Source organism: Spea bombifrons, chromosome 4 (genome assembly GCF_027358695.1).
Source record: "Spea bombifrons isolate aSpeBom1 chromosome 4, aSpeBom1.2.pri, whole genome shotgun sequence".
NCBI classification, from domain to species: Eukaryota; Metazoa; Chordata; class Amphibia; order Anura; family Pelobatidae; genus Spea; species Spea bombifrons.
The window spans coordinates 98,268,342-98,288,777 of NC_071090.1; the positions used below are offsets into that span (position 1 = coordinate 98,268,342).

Here is a 20,436-nt window from a genome sequence, read left to right on the forward strand (position 1 = left end):
GTTCACCGCCCGTAAACGCCTCACAGACATAGAAATAATACAGAGCTCCTCCAGTGTGCCGCTCACCCTGCTCCTGGACCGTCTCAGAGCTAATGGTGGCATTCACCTACAAATACAAAGTATATAGCCTTTCAATATGTATAATAGTTACAGTAATACCAAGATGTGTATACAATTACCACGACTATACCTAGAGCTGGGTGTCACAATTACAAAAGTATAGTGCTTACACACGGTATTATGTCACAAGTGAGTTTAGTCCTCCCCTGCAGTATGTTTTACCAACCAGGCTCAATCTGCTGGGTAGGCACAATGGGTGCATTAGATATGTTATCAGTCCCTTACAAATTGTAGCAGAAACAAAGAAGAAAACCCACTGCCGTGCAGCAGCCGTTTCAAAGAGTGCAGGAGGATTTTCACCAATTGGCAATATTTTTTAGATTTCCTTGTATTGAGCGGATTATGCATTGATTATATAATAATGATATATAAATGATCTGGGTAGTGCTACAGCAGCATCTTTTTGATCTACGTCACAGGACACTTACGTTTAATGAAGCTCTGGGCAAAAGAGGTCTGTTGCACCCGGAGGGGCCATCTCTGCTGCCGTCAGGCCCCTACAATCCCGCAGCTCCAAGAGCCCATTATTGTGTTTTAGGAGGAGGTGGCACAGCTCCCGACGACCCGCTTCAGCTGCCTACTGGATACAAGAACGAGCAGGATCTTAAGAAATGCTACAAGCGTATACACCTACTAGTTTATCCAGATACATGCACTGGAAAACTTATTCCATGAGGGAAAAAAAAAAAAGTTACTTTTGAGATGCCTCTCTTTGCTATTAAACAAGTATTTTATTTATGCAAAGATGCTGCGCATTTCAAACACATTACAGGACGTTATTTTCATACATTATCACAGAAAGGAGATCGGACATTGACTGTCACTTGGTGTGAAATTAACCCCTTTTTACTTTTAGTCTTCCCAAGCGGGAACAGGATCCCCTCATATAGCCTAATATATTTTACATCATAATGGTCCTTGAATCAGGACATGAACAAAACTGAAGAGTCTGTAACATTGTTCTCATTATTCCTCCTTGGCATCAGGTGAAAACACACAAGAGCTGCCAACGCTGGCAAATGTACAGCGAGTCACCCAGAGGAGAAAGCGGAAAGCAGGAGAAAACGTCTCATAATCATGGGGAAATCATCGACTTTCACTGTTCAATAAATCTCACCCCAAATTGTCTTCATAGTATAAACGTAAAAGGAATATAATTTTCGGGTAGATAATTTGCTCGCATGCTTAAGGCTGGCCTCTGTTTAAGTCACGGTAGTAACCCCTCCAACCCTGAAAATAGCTGGAGTTGCTGCTAAATCCTTTAGAAATGTTAGCTGACCTGGAGCGTCTCAGAGCTAAATGGTGACTTATCTTGTTTATACACTCAGAGAATGTGCTTTCATATTGCCAGGGTCTGTAATTATGTGATTGTAAAAACCAAACCCGTAGAGAGACTGTTAAATTCACCTTGTGAAGAGCTGTCCTTCCATCTGAATCAGTCTTGGCTGGATCAGCTCCCCGCTCCAGGAGTAGCTCGGCCACCATGATGTGTCCGGAGTAGGCTGCACGGTGCAGCGCCGTGCTGCCGCCATGAGTCTGCGCGTTGCTGTCCGCCCCGCTATCCAGCAGCAGACGGCACACCGACAGCTTACCATGCCGGCTGCCGTAATGCTGGGGAATTCACCATAACGAAGCGTGTTAAACAAACGCAGACAAAATCACACAGAAGACCGGAGCTGTAGGAGTTTTCAAAGTAAAATAGCCAATTTACTAGATTATGCTCATTTAAAAGCACAAATACGGCCAAAATGTTGTGCATGTTCTAGAGCTACATTAGAACACTACAAATAGTTAAAACTGGGGTCTCACCAGGGCTGTGTATCCAAATCTGTCGGGCAGATTGGGGTCTGTTCCTTTCGCAATAAAGTTACCGACCCGGTCAAAGTCACCATCTAGAGCTGCCGACCAAATACCTGCAGAACACAGCGAACGTAGTATCCTTTAACCAAAATGTCATTATTTACCATAAAAACCACATATAACTTTTAAAATTAACCTCATCATCATAACGACCAAAAGAATGTTCTTAACTAAACGGAGCATTCTATCGCCTGCTATGGCCATAACTTTCCACCGGAATCACTTCTGATACGTATGCCCAATGTTGGCAGATTGAATGCGTTTCATATGTATCAGTAAATTAACTTACTTTCACTAACAGGTTTTTGCAGTGGGACATTTAACCCTTTATTTCACTGTATCAGTATACGGTGTCTATCCCCACAGGTCCAGGGGCAGAATATGAGGCTGCCGATGGACACTCGCCGCAATACTCGCCTACCATCTTATCCCTGGATGGGCCGCAGGATAAAGTCACAGCTAATGAATTAAGGGACACACAGCTGCCATTACCAGATTATGGGGTTCATCACAGATATCCCACAGCCATTTTCACACATGAATCATTTACACATTCATTGTATCATAAGTAAAGTTTGCCTTTATTGGATAAATTGCATTAGATTGCAAGCTCTCCAGACTAACGAGGCCTCTTTATCAAGCATCCAATCTACAGCAATCCAGTTAGCCAATAAAGGAACCATTTTTACCAAATGTGTTTTGGTTTTTCCCCCCCAAATACCGAGATAACGGCTCTGTTAATAACACCAAATGCATTAAGTGGTATTTGATGCATAAACAACGCGCTGCTCGCCGGAGGCCGGGAGCTCCACGAAGGACATGACGCTACCTCTTTGGAAGTCCATTTCTTCCACGGTCTCCCGGACTCCCGCAGATGTCCCCAGACAGCACGGCTCCCCCGCACGGTGCCCCTTTCCCTCCACGCTGCTGGAGGAGGCGCACCCCGCATGTCCATGCATTCTCAAGGTAAACACATAGAACGTGCCGCCTACTGCACCGCCATGACCGTGTGCGTCAGGAGCATGTCATTTCAGCCAATCAGCAGAGCTGACTCGGGCATGCGTTAACCAATCAGCTGTAAATTGTATCCAATGGTAGGAAGATAAATTGACAGATGTAATGCTGGTATTTGCCGCTAGGTGGCAATGCGATAACATGTGATACCGCCTCTCCTATTAAATGACATGATGTGAATGGAGTCCTGATCTGCTCAGCATTCACGCTGCAGCTTCACACCACATAGCAAAATAATTCTTTATTTAAAGTTTCTGCACGACTTACAGAAACCCCCCCCGAAATAAACAGTAAACGGCACAGAGCCAAATCTAGGCCATAACCTTGGAAATTACCTCGTCCATATAGTGCAGCAAAACAATAAGGAAGCCCCGAAAAAAAAAATATATCCCATCCTCATCCAATCTTTCTTGGCCGCACGCATATTCACGTCGAACATCCTGTTATACAGCTATATAAAAAGAACAGTAACTATAAAACAAAACAGCGCCGAGGATCAGGGAAACCCACATCTTCATGACAAAATATTTACCCCCTTATAGCCATCAACAGTGACTGATATCCATCTCCCTCCAGTACAGTCTGTAAACCTTCTGCCCCATTTCCTGTTAAACTGCTTCCCCTGACCAATCATTTGTACCTTCCATAAATTACATGGTAGAAACACAAAAAGGCCTTCCCAATACCAATGTCGGAAGCACAGAATCGTTGTAGGCGGTGGGACCCACCAGCCCAACCCAAAAAAAAAAACCCAAACCCCAGGGGCGTACATAGAGTATTTGGCACCCGGGGCAGATCCTGTATGTGGCACCCCCCACAAAAAAGGAATATTTATTTCACAAATTTGTAAACTCTGTGTCAACTGGAAAAAATTAAGAATCTGAAAAAATAAAGTATTAACTTATAAATGAAATAAGTTTAAATAAATAACATTTAGTGAACAGATATGGTACAGCATAACTCCTATCACTGTATACTGAGCCAGAAATTGACAGTAGTGGAGCATAACCCCTATCACTATACGCTAAGCCAGACATTGATGTGGTAGGCCTCTGCCCCTAAAATAGCCTGCCTGTGCAACCGCTGCCCCTAAAACAGCCTGCCTGTGCCACCTCTGCCCCTGAAGCAGCCTACCTTAGGGGTGTGCGACCTGTGCGGCCGCACAGGGCGCCATAGCAAAAGGGGCGCCTGCCCGGAACTTAAATTAAAACATCGTTTTAATTTACTACACTTGATCTTAGCGAAAAGGCTAATAGGACAGGAGAGAGGGTCATGAGGGACTGTCCAAACTAAGCAGGGAGACCTGGCAGGTATAGGGCTGCCCTTTTTAATGCACAACAACGACAGAATGCACCGAACATAGAAACCCAGAACCTGAGGGTAGATCGGCCCCGTTTGGCCCCATCTATGTGTCAGTGTATGATGACGCTATTCGCTGGAGGGTTAGGGCACTGATAGTGGTGGAGGGTTTGCCGACGTGTCCTCGCTGAACATACCGTGTCCTTCAAAGGCTTCCAGAAACAATTTCATTTCATAAAAGAGGGTGGGGCCTTTGAAAACACACCCACTCATAAACAACCTGTTACATTCAGGGTGTGTGGCCACTTCAAGCCCCACCCACTATGCCATAAAGCAATCATTCCTGATGTTCCCTCAACAGCTTCATTGTGATGTCATCATGAACTTAAGAACAAAACACAATTAGACAGGAGAATGAATTTATTTCTTTATTAAATGCTATTATTTCGTTGAATGATTCAGTGGGTGTGGCGGTGCTTAAAAAAACACACTCTCTGTAACAAATATAAGTCAATTATTAATCTCCAAGGACAACAGCTGGCTCCCAATACAATGGGATTCCTCTTGAGTAAACCAGTTTCAAGGAATTACACTAGGATTTAAAGGTGGTTTTCTACACTCTCTCGTAAACAAACCTTCCTCAAAAACTGGGCGTGGCTTCTTCTAGCCCCTCCCACTATGCCATAAACCAATCATTTCCGGTGTTCCGTCAGCAGCCTCATTGTGATGTCATCGGTAGCACAGGCAATGAATAGAGGGGGAGACTGGTAAACAGGTCATTGCTCAACAGAGCAGGCGACCGCGAAGATGTGCAAAGCCGAGCGCGATGTGTATCTGAGCCAACTACTGTGTTTGGTGTACATTGGAGCTTTTATACTCCTCTGTATCATGTTATTAACACGCAAAAAGAGAGACGACTCTCACAGACAACGACATGGACCCGGACTCCATCTGCACCTCGTGCAATCTCTGGTCAACAACTCCATGTTCCAGATGGAGATGGAACACAGACGGTCCATGTCCCGTCTTATGGACAGACTCTCGAGTCTGGAGGAACCTCTAAAGTCAGAAGGTGACTACAGGAGGCGGAGGCATGAAAACCAGTCACCGAGACGCCGGAGAGAACATTGCAAGACCACCTCGAGAAGCTCTCAGGTGTCACGAGAGGACATATCTCTTGAATTGAATTACTTCAATTTGGCTGCAGACCATGCCCATGGTCTGACTCAGGAGAACAAAGAGCTCCAGTCAGTCATCAACAACCTTCGTAGGCAGAACGAAGAGCTGACAGAGCATCTGGAAGGCATGAGTAAGGCAATCCCCTTGCTTGAAGAACATGTGGCCATCAAAGACCTTGAAATTCAAGACCTGCAAGACAGATGTCATGACATGGAGATGTCCTCACGTGAATCTATTGGAGCGGCTGAGGAACTCGATGATAGACTGTTCAAAGCATTAGAAGCCAACGAGCAGATAGCTGAGGCCAACGATCAGCTACAACAACAGCTGTCTGCCCTCCGACAGGACAAGCGGAAAATGGTCACAGTCGTTGAGGAGTTTGAAGATGCTATGGGAGAAATTAAAGCTTTAGTGCCGAGAGATGGACAGCTGAGCGATCCACGTAGCATTATACCTCTCATGATGATGGAAGAACTGATCATCAAAGCTCAAGTCTTCAGTACCATTGTCAACAAGACTCACTAAAACTGCTGAATCACCAATTTGGGTTGTGGCCCTCACCACCAAGAGGCTGCACTCTCGGGAACTATTACCCAGCCCAGAGGACACTCTTTTGGCCACCAAAGAACATGAGAAATTTCCATCTATACAGTGATTTCTAACGGAGAATCTTCTATTGATCTCCAATCACAAATGTCCAACCATTAATCAATTTGGCAATAAAACTCAATTTAACATCTAGTATGGATCATACCATTTATTATTCGGACAATGGGGGGATTCACAAAGGTGGAGTGAAACTTCTAAAAAGGGACAGGCAACAATATAATAATGCAAATCCTGAGATCCAGGAAGTTAGTATGGCGGCGCCTATGGTATACACACAATACAGGTTTCTTATACACATACAGGAACATTGAACAGCACTGCGGAATATAATGTCGCTATCAACATCATTACATAGGTTTATTTATTGATTTCTATCCAAACCCGGTGTAATACCCGGTGTAGAGTAGTTGGGGTTCCCCCTCTTGTGGGAGCAATGGTGTTGTGGGAGGAGGGGCTATCTGCACATAGGGGTACATAGGAGGGAAGTAGGAAGGGAAATGGGGACCCTGCACTGGAGTATAAATCCTAAAATACTGTCCGGTCACCCCGAGGCTCTGAAAATGGGGTAAAAAAATCTGAGAATCTGCCATTCACCCTAACACCTAGAGAATGGGGCAAAACCCAGATAATCTAACTATTTACCCAGACACTGTGAGGATTATGTAATAACCCTGAAAATCTGCCTATTTACCCCAAGATTGCAAAAATGGGGTAAAAACCCTGAGACTGGGGTAAACACACTAAGGACCGGCCCATGACACCCTGAGACACACCTTGAGACTGGTGTAATTTGCCTATTTACCCGGAGACTCCAAGACACTGAAAATCTGACCGTTAACCCTGAGACTCCCCATTTTCCCCCGAGATTCTGACACTGGGGTAAACACCTGAGAATCTACCCCCCACCCCACCCCCCCAAGATTCTGAGATTTGGGTAAAATCCTGAAAACCCTGAATCCAAGACACTGAAAATCTGCCCATAAACCCCAACACTCTAAAATTTGGGGTAAAAACCCTGAGAATTTGCCCATTAACTCAGAGATTCTGGGGTAAAAACACTAAGACTCTTATAATGGGGTAAAATCTCTCAGAATCTGCCCATCACCCCGAGACTGGGGCAAAATCATTTATTGCAAATATGGCAAAGTTGTTGGAATGGTTTCCATGGAAACCGGCTGGATGTCGCTAATGATTTCTGCACTTTGCCCTGGAATGCTAATTAGGAATTTTGCCCTCGCGGTTTCATGGGGCCGATCACAGATTATTATTATACATTAAGATTTTTTTTGCCCCATACAGGTGCTTTTTATTACCGGACTTCACCCCCTGGTTATCTGCTACTATCATTAACCCTTTCGGAGCAGGTAGTTAGTACCGCGCTGGGACGCCCTGCCATTCAGGCGCTGGAAGAAGCAAAAAACCCTGGGTATGGAGGTAAGATGCTCTGTCGGGGCCCTGATACTTGCCCTCATGGAGTCGTTGCAATGCTCTGTGACAGGTAAGAACCCGCTAAATGAATTGTTACTGCCGAGTGTCCCCATTTAACTTGGCCAGTCCCTCTCCTGAATCACGCTGCCCTCCCCCCCAGGTGCTCCTGTTTTGTAGGAGCTAAACACAGGGCACAGAGTCACATGAAAAGTCTGGGTAAAACCCATCCCCCACCTCTAACTACACCCCAAAAAAGAAAAGTGTCCCTCTCTGGGAATTGGGAATGTTGGTATTCAGACATTATATAAAATCAAGGAAAATTGCCTCTTTTCTTGCTTTTGAAGCCCAAATCGGTTTCCATGGTGATGCAGTAAACTAAAACACGCACTATAGTTGCCATGGTGATAAGCATAGCGGGCGACTTCCTGGCTTTGGAAGGGGTGGAGTTAGCTGTGTGAGGAAAGGTGCTATGTGTGAATGTGGGAGGGTGTGAGGGGAGGGCTAGAGCTATTTGGTAACAGGGGAATTAGGAGTGGGGTGGGTGGGATTAATCTCCCTTTTTTTAACTTTAGTTAACATCCTCCATGTTAAATACAGTTTTTTTTTAACTTTAACATGGAGGATGTTAAAGTTAAAACAAACAAAAAAAATCTTGAAGTCTTAATTTAAGTCCTGGGCAGGGGCGCCGAGCGGTTGCTCGTGAAGTTTTCAGCAACCGATTGGCGCCCTTCACTCTTCGTGACTGCGGTGCCCCCGCAGGACTCCGGCAACAAGGTAAGTAAGGATAAGGAGAGGGGGTAGATAGTGAGAAGGGGCAGGGGGGGGCAGTGAGAAGGGGCAGAGGTGGTACATAGTGAGAAGGGGCAGAGGGGGGGCAGTGAGAAGGGGCAGAGGTGGTACATAGTGAGAAGAGGCAGAGGGGGAAGGCAGTGAGAAGGGGGAGAGGGGATAGATAGTGAGAAAGGGGGAGGGGGTTAGATAGTGAAAAAGGGGGAGGGGTTAGATAGTGAGAAAGGGGGAGTGGTTAGATGGTGAGAAGTGGGGAGAGGGGATAGATAGTGAGAAGTGGGGGATAGGGGGTACATTTTTGGAAAGGGGGAATGCAGTGAGAAGGGGAGAGGGGGTACATAGTGAGAAGGGGCAGATAATAGCAAGGGGAAGGGTAGATGGGGAGACGGGGTAGCGTGAATGCGTACGAGAATGAATGAATTAATGTGTGGATTCATTGTGTGAATGATTTCTGAGACTGCATTAATGAAAATGTGTAAATTATTTTGGGATGGGGGGCGCCAGAGGAGTAGTCCGCACAGGGCGCCAGAACACTTAAGGCCGGCTCTGGCGGCACCCCTCTGATAAGTGGCACCCAGGACAGACCGCCCCCCTTTAGATACGCTACTGCCCCAGACGATTATTCCCCCTCCAGCAATCTTTACAGCTGGGCTCGAATTCCTCTGTGAGACGGAGATCACTCCGTCATGAAGAGCAAAAATCAGAGAGTCGTAACAATGCAGTAAAAGTTTATTATTATTGTAATCCAGAATGTGTAAGTGTTTTTTCTGTTTTTTTTAGAGGAATGCATATTAAGTTACTCACATATTGAATAGTCCACGGGTCATCCCATTGAAGAAGCTCCTAGATATCTGCACATTAAACTAGTTATTTCTTTTTCCAGGTCCTGTCCTAAAATGTGGCCATTTAGGCTGCTGCCTTGTTGCCTCGGATTGTTCCACGAGGTTCCCTCCTATATTAGTCAGCAAATGCATGCAGGACAGGGTTCATCTAAAGTTGTAGAAATCCTTGGACGAGCCCTGTAATTAATGATCTAAATGATGAGTCGCTTTGGCGTAGAGACTTGCCGTCACGTACAGCTGGGCAGATAGGAAGTGTCTGGGATTTGAACTATAGTAGAGTGCAGCTCAGCTGGCCACTCGGCCGACACAGATCATACTCCTGGAAGAAAAACCACAATGTCTCCCGCATCCTGTTGGTCTCCTGATGTCATGGGCTCTCTTTGCTCCATCAGGAGAACCTGGTGTGTAGATAGTGGTGCATAAGGGACACTCTGCCAATGCATTTACCCCATCGTGAATATATTAAGCACTAAACCCAGCTGCCTCTGCCTTTAAAACTCCAGAAGAGAACACCAGCTATTTGTTGTCCAAAAGGGCCAATTATTACACAATTAAAATGTACAGGGAGAATAAGTTACGAAACAAGCCACTTCTTCCAACCTTACCATAAAACATATTTGTTTCCGCGCGGCAACAGCTGCTGTGCGCCGGGGTCTGTTGTCAGATCCCGGCGCACAGCACTGAAGCCGCGTCCACCGCTGTCCATGCCCTCTGACCCGGAAGAAGACAGAGAAGACGGAGGAACTGAAGAAGTGGAAAAGAAGCTGAAAGAAGAAAGGAAAGGTAGGAAAGCATTAAGTGAGAGTGGATTGGTATATGTGTGGATTGGTGTATATGTGTGGATTGGTGTATATGTGTGGATTGGTGTATGTGTGTGGATTGGTGTATGTGTGTGGATTGGTGTATGTGTGTGGATTGGTATGTGTGTGGATTGGTATGTGTGTGGATTGGTATGTGTGTGGATTGGTATGTGTGTGGATTGGTATGTGTGTGGATTGGTATATGTGTGGATTGGTATATGTGTGGCTTAGTATATATGTGTGGATTGGTATATATGTGTGGATTGGTGTATATCTGTGGATTGGTATATGTGTGTGGATTGGTATGTGTGTGGATTGGTATATGTGTGTGGATTGGTATATATGTGTGGATTGGTATATATGTGTGAATTGGTATATATGTGTGGATTGGTATATATGTGTGGATTGGTATATATGTGTGAATTGGTATATATGTGTGGATTGGTATATATGTGTGGATTAGTGTATGTGTGTGGATTGGTATATGTGTGTGGATTGGTATATATGTGTGGATTGGTGTATATCTGTGGATTGGTATATGTGTGTGGATTGGTATGTGTGTGGATTGGTATATGTGTGTGGATTGGTATATATGTGTGGATTGGTATATATGTGTGAATTGGTATATATGTGTGGATTGGTGTATATGTGTGGATTAGTATATGTGTGTGGATTGGTATATGTGTGTGGATTGGTATATGTGTGTGGATTGGTATATATGTGTGGATTGGTATATATGTGTGAATTGGTATATATGTGTGGATTGGTATATATGTGTGGATTGGTGTATATGTGTGGATTGGTATATGTGTGTGGATTGGTATATATGTGTGGATTGGTAAATGCGTGAGAGTGATGGTTGTTATGCTGTACCATTTCCAATGTCTTTTTCATGATCTAATTATGCTCCAAAAGTATCATAACTCCCATCACTCTATACTGTTCCATACAGTGGCAGAGCTGGGAGGCAGAGGCCTTGCACCCCCACCGCAGGACTCCTGAAAGGTAAGTGAACTTCAAAGAGGGAGAGGGTAGATAGTTAGGAGGGGGTAGTTGCGGCGGGCTTAAGGGGCTCTGCGTTAATGCGGCCATATAGGACCAGTCAGTCCGGTCCTGACTGGGCCTATTTTAAGGTGGGGGCCTGGAGCTGCAACTCCATCAGCCCCTAAGTCAATCCTGCCCTGCCACAGGCGCGGTCGCAGTTGCTGCTTGCTCCGGCAACAAGGTAAGTAGGGTGAGGGAGGGGGGTGCAGTGAGAAGGGGCAGAGGGGGGTTAGATAGTGAGAAAGGGGAGAGGGGATAGATAGAGGTGGTACATATTGAGAAGTGGGGAAGGGGGTTACATAGTGAAAAGGGGGAACATAGTGAAAAGGGGCAGATAAGATGAAGAGAGGGGGTAGTGTGAATGCGTATTAGAATGAATGAATAAATGTGTGGATGAATTGTGTGAATGCGTATGACAATTAATGAATTCATGTGAGGATGAATTGCTTGAATGATTTGTGAGACTGCATTAATGAATGTGTTAATGATTTGTGTGAATGATTAAATGCAAAGATGGTACATGAAGGGTGGGCTTTAACAATAAATAAATAAATAAATATGGGCTGCTCAGGCTTAAATGCCCGGGCCTATTTTTTGTCCCAGTCCGGGCCTGCTTGTTTGCATCAATCCGCTGCAGTCTTTTACCCAGTACTCCAGCTTTAACGCTTCATCTCTCACCCAACCCTAATTACTCCCCTAAAACAGAAGCTTCATGACTGAGCCTACAGACTGGATCCTGGGAACGACGTGGCCGCCAGCTGTTCGCAAGCATGGCCTGTCCAAAGCATTAAGCAATAGACCGTGGCAGCTGTGCCACTTGGCAGCCGGTCCAGGGAGGGATCTCTTTCAGAGCTCGTTTATCAAACAGCAGCACAGGTGCAGCTCGGAGCCGCGTGGGGCTCGGTACATTTCTTACAGTATATATTTTCATGCAGCAAATGTTTGCGTCTCTGAGTAGAAAGATGATGATAGTCCGGGGACAGTCTCTTGTTAAGTGAGGAAATAGCCTAATAGATTGGACCAGAATTAATCCAAACTGCGACCGGCTACCCCATGGCCAACAGCATCCCTACAAGCCAGGAAATTCCAGACCGGGTGCAACCCTCACCTCGTGTTAAGTAGGTCTGAACCTCAGTGCTTTATCATCAACAGGGTGAGTGTAAATGCATCAGACGCCACTCTGATATGCTACAGGAAAATTATCCCACGCGCCATGTTTGTCTGCCAACCCTGCCACCTCTACTGGCACCTACTCCCATGGAATGACAGCCACACAGATCACAAACTGGATGGACCTTCCAAACCTCTGCTGTAGTCAAAATCTGTGCCATTGCCTCACAGAGCGCAAAGGAATCACATTAAGTTCAGATGAATGTTAGATGAAGCCACCTGTCATTTATCGATGATCAGTGTAGACCCTTTTCTTCATTCATGTATAAAGTGTTCTGCCAAACCACACTAACTGGGCACGGTGTGTATTAATATCTGAGGAAACCATCAATCCATGACTTCTTAACATCGTCCCGCTACATTCATGTGATCCTCACTCACTAGGGTGGTCTGGCCCCCACTTTACACGACCACACTGAGCTCTCGCCTCTGTCAGCTAGCCAGAGCTACATATGTCTGAAGAATTTAGAACAGCCCAATATGCGATTGTTCTCCTGCCCCCTGAGACAGCCTACCCCTTCTCAACAAAGCAGGCCATTAACTTCCATCTCATTCCCCTTCAACTTTCTAATAGATTATAAACTCACTGAAACACGGCCCTCTTCTCGGTCTGTCCCCGTAGGTTTTAACATGTATTAATCTGATTGTCAAATCGCATATTCTCAATCTGAATATTATTGTTAATAGTGTAATAGCACTATGGAATTGGTTGGCGCTCTAGAAATAAATGTAACATAATGCCTACTCTGGCAGCCATTTTATTGATGACTGATTCCTTGGCTGCTATCTAAAGCAAGCATTTCCAGCCTGAGCCCTTGACTCTGAATCTTAATTCATAGAAACAGAATTTGATGGCATAGGAACCATGCAGCTCATCTCGTCTGCCCGTTTTTTCTGATGGATATATTCAAAGAGTCAGCCTGTCAAATATAATTTTTTAAACATAATTTCTGGATTTGTAGAGTTTTCTAAAATTAATTCAGTCTGTGTCCTTGACTTAATTCCCGGTTTAAAAAAATTCTATAATTACCTGGAACTTTGAATATACCTGGAAATGTAAGATGCAGTAATGAAGCCCTTTTGGTAAAACAGGTCTGTTCTAGGGTCTAGAGCCCAGCTTCCCTGACCTGAAGCCTGTGCTCTGTATGAATTGGAAGTCACTCGTCTGTGTTTGCTGATGACACAAAATTAGGTAAGGTTATAAAGTCTGATCAGGATGTAGCGTCTCTTCAGAATTATTTGGATAAACTAGGGGACTGGGCAAATAAGTGACAGATGAGATTCAATACAGATAAGTGTAAGGTAATGCACTTTGGTACCAAAAATAAGTATGTAACTTACAGTCTTAAGGGCATTGCATTGGGAAAAGCAGAAAATGAGGACTTATGATTGTAGATCATAGAATTAGTAACAAAGTGCAGTGTCAGTCAGCTTTTGCAAAAGCAAGTAAGGTATCGGCATGCATAAAGAGTATCAAATCACAAGATGAAAATCTAATTTCACCTCTTTATAAAGCAATGGTGAGGCCTCACCTTGAATATGCAGTGCAATTTGGGGCACCAGTTTATAGAAGGATGTTATAGAGCAGGAGAGGCGGTTAGTTAATTAGAGGAATGGAGAAATTTAGTTATGAAAAAAGACTAGAACTTATTTTCACTTGAAAAGAGATGTCTAAGAGGGGATCTGTTCTCATTGTACAAATACATACAAGGTCAGTATAAACAGCTCTGTTGTGATCTATTCACCAAGAGGTCTCTACAAAAGAGACAGGGTCCTCAGTTGAGACTTGTGGAAAGGGTTCTTCACAGTAAGAACAATAAGAATATGGAACTCTCTGCCTAAGGATGTTGTGTTATCTAACTCTGTGGATATTTTTAGGAAAGGTCTGGATGCTTTTCTGGTTAAGCATAACATAAAGGGCTACAACTGCTAAAAGGACAGTTGAATTAGAAAGTTAATCCAGGGAGTAATTTGATTGCCGGTATCAAGTGACTGTAAAAGTGTCTGTGTGTTTTATAGATGGCAAAGATGGCACGGGTAGGGTGTTTATGGGATAAAAGGTGGCAGAGGTAGCGTGTTTATGGGACAAAGATGGCAAATCCTATGTGTGTTATCTGGGTGCTGGTCAGGTTCTGTGTGGGCAGTGTGGACGCCAGGGCTGGCTTTGGGGTGTGCAACCTGTGATCTATGCCTGAAATTTAGGGAGTTTTATCTATACCTTTAATGCGGAGATTTTGTGTGAATTCCAGTTGATTTATACCTGTAAAGCTGGTTTTGTGTTATTCTGTTGATCTATATCTGCTATGCTGTTTCCATACATTATTTATGTATACCTGCAAATACAGGGATTGTTTTTCGTATTCATTTTTTTTTATTATTTTTTTTAAGGTAGGTAGGAGGTTGGTTCCACTCTGAAAAAACTCTCAAACAAAATTTTCATCTCTGCAGTACGGCAGTTTTCTGAGAAAGAAAAGTTTTCGTGATGTTCCTTTTTGTTTAAGGAATATAATTTTTTTTCAAATATTTACTTTCTCAACCATTCGCTCCTCTTTGAAATTATTGCCAGCACACCAAGGGACTTGAAGGTTTTACTTTGGCACACTACTACCCCTGCTCTAGAACCTAGTATTCTTTTTGTGTTCCTACTGCCTTGTTACGTCGTTTATCTAGTTAGAATTCATTGGAGGTCACTCCTAGATGTACCGTATTGGCTCGGATATAGGCAGCCCCCGTATATAGGCTGCACCCTAAAAGTTTGGTGCTTTTTTAAAGAAAAAGTTTTTTTCTTTAAAAAAGCACCAAAAAAACATGCTGCCACTCTGTCCCCCCCCCCGAGATATGCTGCCACTGTCCTCCCTCCCTGAGATATGCTACCACTGTCCTCCTCCCCCCCCGAGATACGCTACCACTGTCCTCCCTCCCCGAGATATGCTGCCACTGTCCCCCCCCCCCGAGATATGCTGCCACTGTCCTCCCTCCCCGAGATATGCTACCACTGTCCTCCCTCCCCGAGATATTCTACCACTGTCCTCCCTCCCCGAGATATGCTACCACTGTCCTCCTCTGCCCCCCCCCGACTTACCAGAGCAGACTCCCGGGTGTCTTGCGGGGCCAGCGGGGGACATCTACGCAATACGCGTATACAACTTCCGGAAGCTGTATTGCGTAGATGTCCCCGCAAGACACCCGGGAGTCTGCTCCGGTAAGTCTGGGGGGGGCAGAGGTAAAACGCATCGTGCGGACGATGCGCTTAGACAACCTCCCGTGCCGGCACCCCCCCACCGTGGGAAGTGCTGGCAGGGGAGGCTGTCTGAGCGTATCGGGGAGTAGGATACGGGTCCCCTGCACCGCCGCGGGGGATCTGTATCATAACCCCGCTGCCTGCCCGGCGCCCGGAACTGCATGTCCCGGGCGTCGGGCGCTAGACCCCGAATATAGGCCGCACCCCCACTTTAAAGACTTAAAGTGGGGGAAAAAAGTGCGGCCTATATTCGAGCCAATACGGTATTTCCTCTTCCATTTTTGTTTCTTGTATACATTGTACAGCCAATACACTGTTTCTTGCAGCATGCTTACACCTGTTTGGTAGGCCTCGTATTATACATTTGTATTATTTGAGCCTGTGACTAGCTTAGCGCACCGACATTTTTTCTTTTCCCTGTTTGCACATATTTGAGGTTGTTGGCTCCTCATCAGTCTGGTTGCAGCTTGCTGTCCAGGGGTTAATAGGGAGGAGGTTTAATTGCACCTCCCCCAACACATTAATAAGGTTTTGGTAGCAGTATAAACTGCTTTGTGTGCCCACTGTGTAGGAGGTGAGAGTAGGTTCTCACCCTATTGAGAGTGTGCCTTGACGTGGCGGGTGAGCTTAATTATGCTTTGGCCAATTCATATAACCAAAACCTCTCATTTATATTATGTTTATATATTTGTTGCCAACTTTATTAGGGTAAGAAGCGCAGACAGTTTTTGTTTTTTGTATACATTGTACAGCCAATACACTGTTTTGCAGCATGCTTACACCTGTTTGGTAGGCCTCGTATTACACATTTGTATTATTTGAGCCTGTGACTAGCTTAGCGCACCGACATTTTTTCTTTTCCCTCTTCCATTTCCTTAATAATGTAATGTGGCGTCGTAATTTTTTTCTTCCCAGGTTACATTTACTTTTCAGCAGGGATCATCATGATAAAAAAATAAGGGCTTTGGAAGCTTCAGACATCTCTTGTTTTTCTTCCTTACCTTTTTTTTTTCTTTGATTCAGATTAAGATGACCAGTGTTGGCTCTAACCAGTAATTAAGGTCTAAATTAAGCTACAAAGTTCAACCCAGCAAGTTTGATATGTCATTTTATGTTCTACTAAAGTAAATAGTGAAATAATGTATCCCGCATGTTTCATGAACACTGTTGCATTTATGTTCTTATAGTATTTGATATTTATTGTACATATCGTGATGTTTTATTGATTACAAGTCAGATCTCTCTTAGATTGGTACTAGATACCGTGCTTCAAGAAGAATAATTATTCTGGGAAAAGCCCAAAGATGCCATATTCATAAATGTGTCCTGTGCATTACATAAGGTAGAACAATCAACAACAATAGTAAGATGTATTTTTATTTAATAAACAACTATAAAATAAGATGTGCTATATGTTGTGATATCTTCAATCCCTGAGGAGATATCTCGTGTAGATTTTGAGGAGGTGCAAATGATGTGTTTGGGACCCTGGGGTGTAGCATTTGGAGAGCAGGGTGGGCCAACAATCCAACTCCAGCATTTGTAAGAGGCTGGATGCCAGGATCCGTCCAAGATTTTTATGAAGCCTGCATCAGGGATAGACGTTGGATATGTAAACCCCTGAAGCCTCACAATCAGAGAGACGGTTGAGGGGAGAGGTTAAGAAGATCCTCTGGAGAAGCCCTGAAGATCCATGAGCCAAGTGTGGCATTACCTACCTCTGCCTGGGTGTTTTCCAGAGCCTGGGTTAGCTGGGGTATAGTTAGAAGGTGTTTAGGCCTGCAATCTATATCCAGAGAGGGCTCCAAGAGCCTTCCTAGAGGACCATGCTTAAGATCCCAAAAAGTGATATTTTGTCCCTCAGCTGAAAAAGCTTTATTTTTAAAATGACTGTTTTCATTTAGCTCCATTCATAGTTTGATCCTCTCCATATGTATATTCCTTCTGCCATATAATAACCCCCAGGTCCAAGACACCATTTCCTGCTACTCAGAACAAAGACATGTAACCATAACCTTTTGACATGTAAACAGTTAACCCATCCACAATTTTTTAGGTTTTATGGAAAAATCTCAGAGAATCACACAATATAACGATCTTTCGATGCAGTTCGAGGTCCTGGACAGTAGTAAAGACGCACACCGGTTCTTTTCCGTTGGTTCCCTGTCCTTAGATCACTGAAATAGAAGCTCAGTACGTGAAACACAAACCTGGGTCTATGGCCAAAAAAACCCACTCAGTGACCTCTGTTTGAAAATTGCGTCTCGGAGTACGTATGATTTCTGGTTACTGCAAGCAAAACCATAAAGAAATACTTAATTCATTTCAAGTGGGTGGGGAAAGGATTCACATTCCCCAGCCGTGCTTTTAATTAAATGCATCATTGTCCAAATGTGAGACTCGGGGGGGGGATAGTAGCTGAACAGCATAAATATTCATAAATTCAAAAGTACTTATCAGACATCTGGGGGAAAATGTAATTCTGCGGCATATGCGGAATATGAGTAATTGATGTAAATAGACGTAATCAGAAATAGATCCTAAATGTACATTTTGCGTGCAATAGATAAGCTCAAGAGACAGAGAGGAAAGCGGGCTCAGCTTCGTGGAAGAGACTGGAAGGGCCACAAGTCTCTGGAAACATCATGGTGATTCTATGTGAAGAGCAGCGAGGGTGCCCAAAACCACACAAAAAACAAAATGTTTTTGTGCATATCAAAGCTTAAGGTTAAGCACCTCACTTTCCGCACACGTGACCAAAGAAGGCTTTGAATTCTTGAGAGTCTCATTTGGGTTAAAATGCAAAGCAGTCCTATTGATTCAGCTCCTTGGTAAATAATATAGAGGTGAAACACGCTATTCTGTAGACACATTAGGTATGTGCCTAGGGGCCCTTGAGGGCCATAAAGGATAATATACCAGCACATCGACCATATAAAAGTAGCTGCACTGCCAGGAGTCTGATGATCAATGGATGCGTGTATCTGTATTTCTTTAAGGGTTTGAAGTATTTCAAAATCACATTTATCCATCCAAATTTCTCATCCCGAAGCAGTGTCCCATCTGACCCAAATTTATTTAAGAATGTTTAAGATTCGTCTCCATATATCCTGCTCTCCATCTCGGAACCAAATATTTATCAAGGCAAAGCATCCCAGATCTTTAAGTTATAATCAGGACATTATCAAAGGCTTTACCAAAATCTAGGTAATGTTTATCTGCTGCACCTCCCTAACTGAACTTAGCTACTCAGTCAAAAGTAAATTGCAGTTGATACGATCTTTCTGTACTAAATCCTTGTTATTTTCAGTATCCATTAATTTCCCATGACGGACGTCAGAGTGCCTGGGTCATAAATACTGCTAGACACAGCGAAAGCTGCTCTCGGATAAAGTGAAGTGCAGCCTCTCGTTAAATCCTCTCCTTACGTGCCTGCAGCGGCAAAAATAATACCGGGGAGGGGGAAGCCAAAAAAAAAGGGGGGCAAGCACTTATTCCATGAAGTTTTTGTACAATGGGTAAAGTCTCATATGGAGCGAACGCTCACCAGCCATTGCCTTGGAGCACCACAGGCTTTATTTACACAAGACGATTGTTGTGTTCCCAAAACCCACTTGGCCAAATTCCATCAAACTTACCAGAACTGAATTATTTGCTTTGGTTTTCTGTAAAACCCCTATGGGGAAAAACCAGGAAATTTGACACAGTAATTCTTTTTAAATAATTTTAATTATTAACAAAGAGTGTGATGTCATAGATGTTTTAATGGGTTTGTCTTATTTAGAAAACTCTGGACTTTTGCAAAGAGAGTTTTTTTTTTGTTTTTTTTTTTACGGCCTCTTGGTAATGGGCGCTCTCGTACAGACTGTCATAAAGGTCTCTTTAAAACAGGCAGCTCAAAGTAAAATATTTATAGAAAGAATGGGTTAAAATATCCTGTTTTTGTGGCTCTGATCCTAAATAGAAACTCTGGGAAATCTTTAAAGAGGAAAACAAATCTTGAGTTTTCTAGCACTCCCACGGGAAGCAAAATCTGTTATCTCAGCAGCTGCAAGAGCTCAAATCTCTTTCCAGAGAAATGTTCCCAGCACATCCAGGAAAGCGCCCCCCATACTGCGGCGTGTAATACAGGGAGGAGAAGGCCACACTCACCTAAGTTACTGTCATTTCCTACACTCCCCTCTCTGACACTTCCACGAGGCAGCACACTGGAGCGCAAACAGTTCAAAAGAGTTCACTTTTTTAGAGAAGGATTTAAAAGTAGAGAAAAAAAAACTGAACAAAAACACAGAACTCAGGGCATTCTGCTCTTTGGCACAGAAACGGTTAACAATAGAGAAAAAATATTTATAAATGTGCGTAGTGTTCACGTCAAACAGAATTCCTAAATGTAACCAAGATCTGCATAATTTAATTAATTTATTTAATGTTTCTTTTTTTTGTTTTACTCATAGTATATAAAATATTTCCACACCCGTTAATCATTATGGGTGAACCATTTAATTTTGTCAATCTCTCTATTGATTCTTTATACTCGCATTTTTAGATTCATTGACAAACCTAAATCTACTTTTTTGTCCCCAGTTTCTTCTTTTCTAGGAACTTGAAAAGCCACAGTGTTGTGCTTAAAAAAGCAGAACGTTTGTAGAAATCATGCAAATAAACTCTTCTTTCAAACTGAATTACATAAATATTTGTCAGGGAAAGAGACAGGGATGGGCTGGCCCAGGGGCAACTGTCCGCTCTAAAATAAAAACCTTTCAGAAGCAGGGTCACATAACATGATTTTACATGACCCCCACCAAGGTCAAAGCTCGCACAAGCTGCCAGAAAGAAGCCGCCGGGAAGATAAGGTGACACGGGGAAAGGGTGAGAGTATGAGATAGTGAGAGAAAGGGTATGGGGGTGAGTGAGGCAGGGAGAGAGTGAGTCAGTGTGTATGTATGAATGCATGTACAGTATGTAACAGTAAATGTGCATGGCAATGCAGGATCTTTAGTAAACTCCTTAAGTTTATCTCAAGCTATTCTGGATACCCCTA

General features: G+C 43.8%; 1 protein-coding gene across 1 annotated transcript; it reads right to left on the reverse strand.

The window, feature by feature from the left end:
* Positions 1-528: 528 nt before the first annotated feature.
* Positions 529-2,991, reverse strand: ANKRD39 (ankyrin repeat domain 39). Its single transcript, XM_053464667.1, has 4 exons — positions 2,810-2,991; positions 1,930-2,033; positions 1,528-1,731; positions 529-697 (listed from the first exon to the last, which is right to left on the reverse strand). Exons 1-4 carry the CDS (start codon positions 2,937-2,939, stop codon positions 551-553), a joined length of 585 nt encoding a protein of 194 aa, XP_053320642.1. The 5' UTR covers positions 2,940-2,991; the 3' UTR covers positions 529-550.
* Between the last annotated feature and the right edge of the window lie 17,445 nt (positions 2,992-20,436).

What these genes read in the sequence shown, in the direction of transcription:
- ANKRD39 (XM_053464667.1), bottom strand. Translation starts at nt 2,939, where the DNA reads ATGCATGGACATGCGGGGTGCGCCTCCTCCAGCAGCGTGGAGGGAAAG. An exon ending in AGAAATGGACTTCCAAAGAG is followed by an intron (nt 2,034 to 2,809) that starts GTAGCGTCATGT and finishes TGTGTTCTGCAG; the next exon opens with GTATTTGGTCGGCAGCTCTA. An exon ending in GATTTGGATACACAGCCCTG is followed by an intron (nt 1,732 to 1,929) that starts GTGAGACCCCAG and finishes TGAATTCCCCAG; the next exon opens with CATTACGGCAGCCGGCATGG.